The sequence below is a fragment of the Hippoglossus hippoglossus genome, chromosome 22 (assembly GCF_009819705.1).
Source record: "Hippoglossus hippoglossus isolate fHipHip1 chromosome 22, fHipHip1.pri, whole genome shotgun sequence".
Taxonomy (NCBI): domain Eukaryota; kingdom Metazoa; phylum Chordata; class Actinopteri; order Pleuronectiformes; family Pleuronectidae; genus Hippoglossus; species Hippoglossus hippoglossus.
In genome coordinates this window covers 21,700,311-21,713,034 of record NC_047172.1, presented here as the reverse complement: position 1 = coordinate 21,713,034, position 12,724 = coordinate 21,700,311, and the positions used below count along the sequence as shown (strand labels likewise).

At 40.4% G+C, this 12,724-nt stretch overlaps 1 protein-coding gene across 1 annotated transcript in view; it reads left to right on the top strand.

The window, feature by feature from the left end:
* The window catches only part of LOC117756351 (leucine-rich repeat and fibronectin type-III domain-containing protein 2), a 142,597-nt gene extending 130,815 nt beyond the window's left edge, over positions 1–11,782 (top strand). The window contains exons 5-6 of the mRNA XM_034576795.1: positions 3,071–4,464; positions 8,311–11,782. Of these exons, the coding sequence (XP_034432686.1) occupies positions 3,092–4,464; positions 8,311–9,298 (2,361 nt within the window). The 5' untranslated portion in view covers positions 3,071–3,091 and the 3' untranslated portion in view covers positions 9,299–11,782. The remainder of the gene's footprint in view (positions 1–3,070; positions 4,465–8,310) is intronic.
* The last annotated feature ends 942 nt before the right edge of the window (positions 11,783–12,724 follow it).

Below are 12,724 nucleotides of genomic sequence, written 5' to 3'. Positions count from 1 at the left end.
GAAGGGCCTGATCAGTTGCTATCTTCCACTGATAACACATTAAGCAATGTGTGAAGTTTAATATGCTCTTATTTTTAATTAATAACTTACGTAAGCTGTACTTAAAACACTTCAAATGAAAGAAAAGTTCAGTAACCTTGCTGTATTTGCCACAGAGGCGATTAAGGCCAGCACTGAATTCGCTGAGGTAGCCACAGGGTCAGTTCGATTGAAATTAGTTAGAAATAAATGTCATCGCCATTAATACCCTATGTATCTATATGTGTGGAATACATGCATTTAGTATTTCAGCAGAAAATGGGTCCCTTACACTGACTAGTAGATGATGTTGCAGGCTTGGTAAAGGCCATTGGTAAATTGATGTGGACCTTGAACATCATCCTCGGTTCCCATCTCTTTGTGACTGAACCTCTTCTGTCCCCTAAAGGTCACCTCGCCTCTCTTCAGCCTGGTTTTCTCTCCCCACTAGCCACGGTACTCCCTGCAAATCACGCTCGATTTAATGGGAAACTGCTGCAATATTGAACTTTCTAACTGATGCCAGCCCGCATCGTGCATTTCTTCAAATTTGTATATTCTTACCCCAGTTTTTGAAGAAGCCTACCCCGCCCACAATTGTCTGTTCTCAGTGGAAAGGAAGATCAAAAGAAAATGATAAAAGGCTGCTGCTTCTGGGTTTTTCATTCAGTGTTTCTAGATGCCGTCCATTAAAATGAGTCCATGAGAGAAACTGTCTGTCATCAGTGACAGCCCTCACCATGAAGCCTTATGGGGGATTTGCTGCTGAGCGCCAAGAGGGACAGAATAGTATGGATCAAGTCTGGAATTATTTGGCTTAAATGAACACTGTGCAGTGCTGAAACAATTTGAATGGCCCTTCAGAAACATGCAGAGAGAACAAGGACTAACTGTAGGATGGTTGCATCATACGTTTTTGCATGATGCCTGATAAACCAAAGTGAAATCAAAATAAGAAAATCAGTATATGTGCTTAGTGCGTTTTTGACCTTTTTTTTCGTAACGATTGCAATTACAAAGATTCATATTTCCACAATCCCTATGCTAGTGCTCTGGCTGTAATTTTCTAGTTCAGCTTGGCTGGCATCTCATCAGTGGTTTGGGCACTCCATATGTTACTCTATTTCAGTCCGCGTTTGATTCAAACCATCATGCGGTGTACATGCTGGGATTACAGACGAGTACTTGTTGTCTGGTCTGGTCGTTTGTCATCATCACAATTAGACCCACGAGAGACAACTTGCTCGACCCCCCTCTGATATATAACATGTGCGAAAAACATTAAACGTGAAAGAAGTGCCGATTATCCAGCAGGTGTTCACATAACACCTAAATGATAAGTGATGCCTATAACCTAAAAGCCTTATGGTTCCTCGCACATCTGAGGAGTCATTGTAAAATGCAAGTAATAGTTTAGTTTTACAGCTACATCCTGCTCCTACAAATGGTGTCTAGTGTTGGCCTAATGGTACAAAAAAAGCTGACATCGATATCACTGTGTTTAGAATAGTACAGAGTCAGTTTGCAAACTTCATCACTTTCTGATTTTGAAATAACGACAAAAGTTACATAATCTGAAAGTTCCGAGGCTCCTTGGGTAAATCGTGTGCCAGTACTCTTACGACTTCCTTACTTATTCACACATTTGTCACATGTTCCTTTTTTTCCTTTTTAAATAGCTTTAGGCCACATGTCAAACTGAAATCAACCCTCTTTTTAATTAGACTATGTTCCTGTAGTATTAAAAAGCAAAAACGTGGTACAGTACTGTGCACAACATTTGGTCCAATAATAAATTTGGCACATTTCATGAACATAATCTTTGTAAAATTTTAATGATTGTTGCAGACTCTTGAATAAATGGATTTCTGTCTGCCATGTCATTCTAATTATGTGTAACACACAGTCTAGATGCAGTGGCACTTCATGGTGTAATTGAAATATGGTTATGACTCCTTGAAAGGGAGAGGGTTTATTTATAGGCTACATGTTTCCTCTTGTAATTATGAGTTATTGAAAAGAAGGGTCTACACATGAAGGGGTGTTGCAGGGAAGTCGGAGATAAGAAGTCCTCATGCTGCAACCAGCATCTCACACACTTATGAATAATAATGAATGATGGCACAAACATTTGGTTATCACTAAAACATTACAGGCATCCCTCCCAGTGGTTCTAGTGAGAAACACACAGACTACAAGGCAGAGTTTCCCATTAATGAATTTTGCTGGTGTAAAAAAAAAAGAAGATGATTGAAATAGATTTTTACGCTTTGAGTGTATTCGAAATTAATGATACAAATGTCTGAGGGAATTAAAAAGTCGTTGGATTAAGCCGAGTGTGGCCATCCATTCAGAGGAGTCAGCCAGGTGTGAGAGCTTCTAAGACATTCACAGAGGCGAGCGGATTTTGTCAGCCAAGACTGATGAGTGTAACACCTGCAGCTCGAGGAGTGTTTCTTTCCCAAATTGTATTGTCTCTTAACAAAACGGTGCAGAGATAACGACTAAAGCAAACAAATCAGACACAAGGATAAAGACATACACAGAGATACAGATTGAGGAGAAACAGTGTAAATACACAGAAAACACACGAGAGCATGAGAAGCAATTGTCTCTTTCCATCATCTTCTTTCTTTTCTTATTGCATATACATGCATGTGCCATACACATACATAAACTAGTTTCCATTGTTATTACATCTTTAATGACAGATAAGTATGTGAGTCATTAAAAATTGCTTCTTAGCGCGGTTTAATCCTGAGTTTCTTTTAGACAATCCTTGTGTAATTTCTCAATCATTCTTTGCATTGTAAAATACATGCATATGAATTTTATAATAGATCTCATCACTTGGGCAATTTTTGCCGATAAGGTCTACGGACCATAGCTGGATTCCATTTGAACCTTTGATTTTATGGGAATGATGTGTTACTTGTCACTTTTAATGTAAGACTGGACTGAAGCACCTCGATCTGAAACAATCATGATGCCAAAATGGTAAAATCTTTCATATTCAATTTAAACCTATTCTCTGTTTTCTTTCGTTTTGCAGGTCCACTTTCTATGAACTAACATGGACAAAGTGGTCATCAGTCTCCTGCTCCTGGGAACCGCAGTCATGATGGTCCATGCATGTCCCAAATACTGTTCTTGCCAGAATCTCTCAGAGTCTCTCGGGACTCTGTGTCCCTCCAAAGGTTTGCTGTTCGTCCCACCGGACATCGACCGGCGAACTGTGGAGCTCCGGCTGGGCGGCAACTTCATCCTCAAGGTCACCACTCAGGACTTTGCCAACATGACTGGTCTGGTGGATCTAACCCTGTCCCGCAACACCATCAGCACCATCCAGCCTTTCTCTTTCATTGACTTGGAAACCCTCAGATCTCTGCACATGGACACTAACCGGTTGACCGAGCTGGGGCCGGACGACCTTCGAGGGCTGATCAACCTGCAGCACCTGATACTCAACAACAATCAGCTGAATCAGATCGCCGATTCAACCTTTGATGATTTGTATCCGACACTGGAGGATCTGGATTTGTCCTATAATAACTTGCGCAGCGTGCCTTGGGAAGCCATCCGCAAGATGGTCAACCTCCATCAGATGAGTCTGGATCATAATCTCATCAATTTCATATCTGAGGGGACTTTTACAGATCTAGAAAAACTGGCCCGTTTGGACCTCACCTCCAACCGTCTGCAGAAGCTCCCCCCGGACCCTATCTTTGCACGCTCTCAGAGCAGTATTGTGATGAGCACTCCATACACACCTATGCTCTCTCTAAGCTTTGGTGGAAATCCACTGCACTGCAACTGTGAAGTGCTTTGGCTTCGAAGGCTGGAACGTGACGATGACATGGAAACCTGTGCTTCTCCTGCCAGTCTCAAAGGACGCTATTTTTGGTCTGTTCGTGAGGAGGAGTTTGTCTGCGAGCCCCCTTTGATCACGCAACATACGCACAAGCTGCTAGTCCTGGAAGGCCAAACGGCAAGTTTACGCTGCAAGGCTGTTGGGGATCCAATGCCAACCGTGCATTGGGTTGCCCCTGATGACCGTTTGATCAGCAACTCCTCCCGTGCGACGGTATATGAAAATGGCACCCTGGACATTACAGTCACCACATCCAAGGATTACGGTGTCTTTACTTGCATAGCTGCTAATGCTGCTGGGGAATCTACAGCCTCCATTGAGCTATCAATTATTCAACTCCCTCATCTGAGTAATGGTACAAATCGTACCACACAATCCAAGTCTGGGCTTTCGGACATAACTAGCTCTACCAAGATAAGTAAAGGGGAACCTAAACCTCCAGAAAAGGTGGTGACTGTATCAGAAGTGACTGCCGTCTCTGCTCTGGTCAAGTGGACTGTGAGCAAATCAACTCCAAAGGTCAAAATGTTTCAGCTTCAGTACAATTGTTCTGAGGATGAAGTCCTCATTTACAGGTAAGAATGATTAATGGAACTCAATTACACTCAAGTAGGAGCTGATAACTTCCTGTTCAAAGGGATAAATTAGGTTGCAGAAATACATTTTAACTTCATTACAGTGTCTTCTCATCCTCTGAAGCCGACATATCATTGTTTTCTTGCTATCTACTTGAGACACTTACTCTGAGGTGTCCCTTGGAGATCAACATTCATTTTCCTAATCCTTGATTTTCTTTTTTTTTTCCCTTTGACCTCAAATTGACCATTGGAAGAGATGTTGCTTTCACATTTTTGGCAAACCCAAAGTGAAACTGTTAATTACAAATCCAAGTAGAAAAGGATTATAGACCCCCTTTTAATGTATCTTTCCTAAGCTGCTCAAGTCCATAAGATATAAGCTTGGAGACTGCGGCTGGAGATCTTTGGGCTCTGTGAAATCTATTTCATGTGTCAAATGAGACAGTGAAGGCAGTGACATTAATCCAAGATAATTAAACTGGAAATTTTGATAACAGCCTTGCCCTAATATTTAATCACATTGGGGCATCAAAACGATCCCAAAATTCTGGGATGTGTTGTAAGAACAAACAAATGGAACAATGCAATACATTTATGTCACATTTTGCCAAACAGTACATCTTTTCATATTGCGTTCTTTCTTAATGCACTATCGCTTATGCTTCCATTGGCTTAATGCAACTAAACACTTTGACGGGTCACTCCAGATAATTATTTCCCTGAGTACCCCTGAATCAGCATAGTGTGAAAATCAGTAGTGTCCTATTGTTGATAGCAGTTACAGCCGTTTTATGTCATCTGTGGCAATTAATGTATCAGCCCCTCATCATGAATTAGCATTGACGTTTCTAATTTATTTAGTGCAATAGTCCTGCACAATGTATCCGTACTGTACATTCCAGCAAGAGCCATTCAATGAAAGATAATTGATGGAATATGGAAGAGCAAAATGACTCGGTATTAGCTGAGAATATGAGATTAAAACTGTACACAATAACCAAGAAATATATTTCTTTGCTCAGAATACAACTCACCATCCCTGCAAATTCAATAATAAGGTGTTCATCTGATTTTCTTTCTGTGCCAGTTTGTCACGCCAGAGCAAAGAGAACAATATGAATTCTCTATTTTGTTCCTCCCACTGATAGAAAAATTAGAGACTAATCAGTGTTTCTTCTAAATGCTCTCTACTCCTCTCTACTCTATACAACATTACAAACATAACACAGATTTTCCCTTTGTGAACTTCATTTATTTCTGCATTCATTGATTCACAGCATCTTAATAATTCCATGAAACAGTGTTTACTCTTAATGGCCGTCCTGATATTGTAGAAACTCAGTTATTGCAAACAAAAAGCACAGCAACTTAAACATTTATATTTACATCACTATTATTCAGTGATTTTCATTCTTAGTACTGAAATTTCTTCTCTTTAAAGGGAATTTTCTGCTCTGCGGGTAACTATTATGTAAAAAATATGAACTGCTACAAACGTCTGTCTAGAGATTTGATGCATTATAATCAGGGTATATAGAGTAGGAAGAGGAACTAAAGGAATACTTTTACTGTATGTGCGCTTATAAATTATGCCTCTGCAGGCCTTCAGCATGTCACAGGACAAATTAGGAGCTTGAGGGGGAAAATAATACGCATAGGGAGGCCTACTGCTTTTGAATTAATATTGATATGACTTCATTGACTGCACATGCACACCTACTGTGCTCTAGTTGGCTGACACAGTTTCCCAGGGCACTGCCCGCGCTCAAGCAGCAGCATGATTAAAAATCAATCAGAGCCATGTGGGGGAGGAGAAAGATTGCACGGATCGTCTCAAACACGTGATGCAACACAGTTTCTTTCAAGTTATTCAGCAGTGGCGGAGATGCTTCAGATGGATCAAAGCTTTGGCCACTCGTTCTGTAGGAGAACAACAAGCTAACAATGGATAGATGACTGTGGAATCTATTCATAGATAACTACCAATATGGTTATGACCCAAGACAGACATTTTATACCCAAATTGATTGTTACTTCAAGTTGTATTCGGAAGTGATTCTCATCCATTTTTGAGAGTTACACCTCAAGCCCTATCAGATTTGTTTTTACAAAATTAATTTCATGAACATTCATTCACACAATTTTTTTAAATTATTCACATTTGGAAAAAGGTTCTAGAATCTTTCAGTTTTTTTCAAAAAACAAATTGCTTCTGAAGACAATTGGATATAACTACAGAGCAACCAAACACATGACGTAGTGCAGGGAAATATATTTATCTGCCACACTTCATTCTATCTGCAATTATACCATCTGGTTGGTCACAATTGCAGATATAACAGAACTCTGCAGCCATCTTAGTTATAAACTAAAATGCTTTTCAGCTCATCACTGTAAGTCAACATATCAGACCAGTCAAGTTTAGATAAAGGGTTTTGATGAAGGACACGGGGAAAATCTGCCTTAACATAGGACAAATAAACAGTAGGTTGCTGATAAGTCTGGCTTCCAGGCTAGTTGCATCCCCTTACATATAATGTTTTATTTTTGAATCAGACTTTTTTGAGGGGGTTCATGTCAACTTCATGGTGTAGCCTGTTGTGTAACCTTGAAACCAACAGATGTTGGTAAAATGTTGATAAAACAGAAATACAAATCCAGTTTACGGTTAGGGAAACAGGATTCCAATTTAAAAAAAGGCAATTGTTAGTGACATTCTCCAAGACCAAATGCTGTGTTCCCTTTTCCTGCATTAGGCAGCAGACTAAAAAGTCTGGTGTTCAAATTTGTCCTTTGGATGTTACTCCTTGGGATATTTGGCTTTGCAACATAGTTTCTGCAAATGGCCACAAGCCTCCATTCTGTTAGTGAAGAAATGGTGAGTAGAGTTGATGCGGACAGTCCATCTCAGCAGGATTGATCTAAATCCTTCAAAACACAGCACTTATTCTTCAGCTTGTGTAAGGTTTCAAATTGTAACTGCAGTATGTTTGACAAGTCAAGCACTGCATGGAATTACACATCAATACAAACAACATTCATTATATATGTGCATGCTTTAAATATCTTATCTAGGTCCCATTGCCGAGTCATGTACAAGGTGCTAATACGTGATATGGACAATATGGCAGTAAAAGAATAAACCTCCACATGTCTTTTCCAATTGACATGTATAGCTTTTGACAGAAAGGCCTTTCATACAAGGGAAGAGAGGTTTAAATACTGCCAGGGATGTATAAAGCTCTACAAGGCATAATGTGACAACTTCAGTACATATTAATTAGATCTCTCTGATCGATCTATAGTCTAGATGGATGAGCTTGATAGATAAAAGCTTTTCTCATTGCGCAGTACACAACAACAACAACAGAGCTTCTTACAGCATTCCATTGATTGGCAGGACCTTTTTGAACAAATTAACATACAGCAGCATTGACTTTCAGTCAAAAGCAGCAAGGCTTAGTTAATCAGTCATATTTTAGGATCCGGTATAATAACAGTTCAAACAACTCAATGAATGTTAAACTGAATCTACAAGAAATTACATTCCGCCAAAACAATATTCAAAAAGTGGCCATTCAATACTTATCTCATTACTATTGCTTCATGCATATCAAATATAATGAAACCGGGCTAATGAAGTCATCTTTCTGAATTACTCTGTGCATATAAATATCTACTTAGCATGCATTATTTTTGCTCTTTCTTTGATCTGCTCCAACTTAATAAATTAACCAAGTGCTACTTTTAATGCTAAAGTGATATAACCTTGTCTTGAACTCTCAAAGCCAGAAGTCCATATTGCTAAGGCTGTTTCTGTCTGTCTCTTTATCTTCCATGTAGGATGATTCCCATGACGAACAGAGCCTTTGTAGTCACAAATCTTGTCCCGGGGGTCCAGTATGACCTGTGTGTCTTGGCCATCTGGGATGACACTGCTACCACCCTCACTGCCACCAACATTGTCGGCTGCGTCCAGTTCATCACTACGGAGGACTATCCGCAGTGCCAGTCTCTTCACAGTGGATTCCTGGGAGGCACCATGATCCTGGTCATCGGTGGAATCATCGTGGCCACGCTGCTGGTATTCATCATCATTCTCATGGTGCGCTACAAGGTGACCAGTGGTATCAACACTAATAAATTACCCACTGTGAGCAACACGTACTCGCAGACCAATGGGGGATTGAACCGGTTCAACGGGGCTCCGCCGCAGGTCAAGTCTACAGTGGTTGTCATGCGTGAGGAAATGGTGGAGTTCAAGTGTGGATCTCTCCAGAGCAGCCTCTCCTCATCCTCCTCCTCCTCTAACTCATTAGAGAGCCAACCAGGGAGAGGGGCTGGTGACCGCTACAGCATGCAGGGCAGTGAATGCAGCACCCTGCCCAGCAAGTTCAGGAGGCACGGGCATAGCGCCAAAGCACGGCCAAACCTGGACCACCTTTTGGGGGCCTTTACCTCACTGGAGCTGCGAGGGGCAGCAAGGGACCAGCAAGGGACTTCTGGCCCTCCCACCGCTCCCAATACTATGATGACGGTGGCTATTGCTCCCCCGTCTGATAAAGAACCTCTGCTAGGAAGGGCAGAGTCCACCACCATGCTGGGACGTCTGCTGGGGCTACCCCAGGAGGGTAAGCCCAAGAGGAGCCACTCGTTTGACATGGGCCATGTGGGGTCCACGCAATGTCGCAGCAACTACCCCCGCAGGATCAGTAACATCTGGACTAAACGCAGTCTGTCTGTGAACGGCATGCTGCTGCAGTATGATGACAGCGAGGATGAGAAGCCCACATTTGAGAGCTCCGAGTGGGTGATGGAGAGCACAGTTTGAGTGCAGTTGGTCTAACTGTGAGGTCTATGGTCGAACTATAAAGCTATATCAGGAACTAAAGGACCATCAGTGCAGAGGAAGGCGTGTTCCGTTGGGAATACAACTTTGCATGAAGATCATCCATGTGAATACTGTCTAAGTAACTATGTGTGAAAAGACACTTGAATTAATAGATTCCTGGCCATGATCTCAACTCTCTGTCAGCCTCTCTCTGTATTTGAAAAAAGAAAAATCCATTTTGAACAACACAGAATGTTGGATTGTGCAGATATATGGCCCATGTGGACTAATTCCCAATCTAGAGGGCACATGAGAGTGTTCTCTGAGAAAAAGGAGTTAAAAGTGGATACACTGTCTCGCGCCAAGAGGATTTTCCCCGACTGTGAAACTGAACTGAATGCACATCACAATGTCGTGGATCCTCAGCATGAAATGGGACTACTGCAATGGTAGAGGGAGAAGGACCAGTGGAGCGAGTAGAGAATTAAAGCAAAGTCATCTTTATTTTCATCTGGGGTTTTCTATCATTTTTACTATTTATTATTTGAGGTGATTCATCAGCAGGCAGACGCACAGCTCTGTAATGAGGTAGTTGTAGTTGTTGGATCAAAAATACACACAGAAGCTACAGTGTCCCTTCACATACTGCTATCTCACATCATTTAATTTAATGCTTTATATCAAGTTTAAATCAATCACAACCGGACAACAAGGCAAAAACCAGTCCCAGTCTCTAGATATCGGTAACACTGAACCACAACAAGCCAGTCGTGTTTTCTACCTCAGGTTATGTATCATATGAGGTTATTTATAATATGAATAGAAGTACAACCAGAATTTAATGTAAATGGATGGATTGCAAACACAAAACCAAAGTTGTTTGCAAAATAATATATTTAGTTTCGAACCAATTGAATTCAGTAAGTTCTCATCCTGCTGCAACAAAATGTCTTTCTAAATGCTTTGATATACTACCCCCCCATTGATTGTGGGCTAAAGCTCCATCGATATAAACAGAGAGTTCTCTCAGGGTATGGTTTCAGATGCTATCAGCGCACACTACAGTAGCCAGATGTGAATGGTCTTTGAAATCCATAGGACCCCACATAATCACATGATTAAAACCACAGCGAGATGTATCATTCAGCTGTGATTCCCAATCGAGAGTGTGACAGCTGGTCATTCCGCAAGGTTAAATGGGGGATTGAGTCCAAAATCACATTTATTGTGCTGATAAAGGTCATGATGCTGTTTGGGAGAGGACAGGGAGAATGAAAAACGATTAAGGGCCAAACAGCTAAAAAACCATACAATAATGGTTCAACCTGTATTGGTTTATGTATTATTTTGAATTGACTTATTTATCTCTCATTCACTTTCATACTGGACTGTACATTGCAGTGAAATACTTTGAATTATTGACTATTCAGATTAACCACAACATCCCCACACATTCTGATGCCTTTCTCAGTACCCTGTTGGTCTCTGCTGCATTTCAAGATGTGGGGTGGTCATCATTTTTTTATTATTGTTTTCCTCCCTAGGTGTACTGTTCTGTATATTAGCATTTTTTTTGTACAATAACTGGGTGAGAATGTAAATGGGGGGGGGGTTGTGAAATAGTACTCTTATTTTCCTGTGAAGCAAACAGTGAGAAGGTGCTTTACTGTGGTGTAACAACTTGGTCATTGTTAGTTGGCTCACTGGAATGGTATTTTACATGACGGCAAGTGGAGAGAAGTGAGGGAGTGGCTGTTTTCAAAGGGCCAATTCACCCAAATTACAAAAAAGCAGGTTGTCTGGCTTAACTCAAGTTGTACTAAACCATGTAAATATTATTAGTTTTATTTTCCCAGGGTTTGATATGTGCTTCTATGAGATGTCTACCTTTACTACAATATATTTGGGGTCAGGGTGTGCAAAACGACAAGGTGAGACAATATGTGTCAAATGTCAGAGATCTGGCCACAATGTTTAAACCATACGAGTTGTCCCTTTAATATATATCTGGCTATTTTAAGTATTTGTGAGCAAATTTTTGTCAAATCAACTGTGCAATATTGGTTATGTTTAGATACATTGAAAATACAGATGCAAAAAATACTATATATATATTACAACAAATCCTATGAAAAGACCACTGATTTACATTAATACAAAATAGTCGGTGTATTTAAAACCTGATATTAATATTTTCCTCTGTGCCTCCATTGTTATCCAAAAACTATTAAAAAGACATCAGTGAGCCACTCTGTCACTTGAACACACACACACACACACTGTACTGTCAATCCAAAATACACAAAAAATGATGTAGCCTATTGTGTATTAATCTGCTGCAGAAAATAGTCCCCTGCTAATGCACATTGAGCAACTCAAGGTTGAGTGCATCCTTTATTATTGTGTTGTTGTTTGTGGTCTTTTCATGAGATGTGTTAATAAGAAGAATACAGAATATCACCATTCGTCAGAGATTGCAATGCCTTTTGATAATTGATATTCCTGCATAAAATGTCATATATCATGAGAGGATTTTATCCATATTCCCCACTCCCAGAGTTAAGTGGAGGTAGAGGGTTTTAAGTTAAAACTACCTTAGTTCTAAATTTAATTTTCCTGTAATGTTTGACAACATGCATTATTATTTTCAGAAAAAACTTCTTTGGAGGATATTTGGGAAATATGGAACGATAAGTAGAATTGCAACACCTTTTAGTTTTGGTGATGGATAAAAAGTTTTGCGGAAATCTGTCCAGAAGAGGTTATGTGAGCTTCTTTCTGATGCATTGCTTAATTATTTTAGCATCGTTTTGTAAATACTTAAAGGCGACAATCTCAAAGACAGATATCTCAAATCCTGAACAAAACTATTTTCACGGCTGGACTCCACAAGAGGTATATGAACAAAAGTTATTTTTTTAAGTGATTTGGGTGAATGAACCCTTTAACTTCTCTACTTGTTGCATCGTGTAACAATCCCTTTTACTCTGCTAACTGAGAACACCATTTAAGTGTGTACTTGACTCGACATAGACATGATTCTCACCTGAGGTTCTAGGATAAAAACATGAAAAAAAAAACTGTTTCTGTGTGAAAACATTTTGCTACAAAAGAATATAAAATACTGATTCATTCCTATGAACCAACCTGGCTCCTCTGTGTTTTCTCTTCTGACAACCTCTCACAAATGATGTCACGTGCCTCGGATTATGTTGCTAATTAGATTCCTCTGGGCTGAAACTGCTGCCTTATTGTCCCTGGCCACAAAGAGCCAGGCGGCTAATGGAGTGTCCTTCCTCCTCTCGTTGTCTTTGTTTACCGTCGATGAGCCAAGGCTTTTCCTCCCGAGGTCCAGCTGCTGTAATCAGGCCAGTCCGCTGCTGACTCACCTCAGCACTGCCCTTGTTACAAATCACTGGTACACGC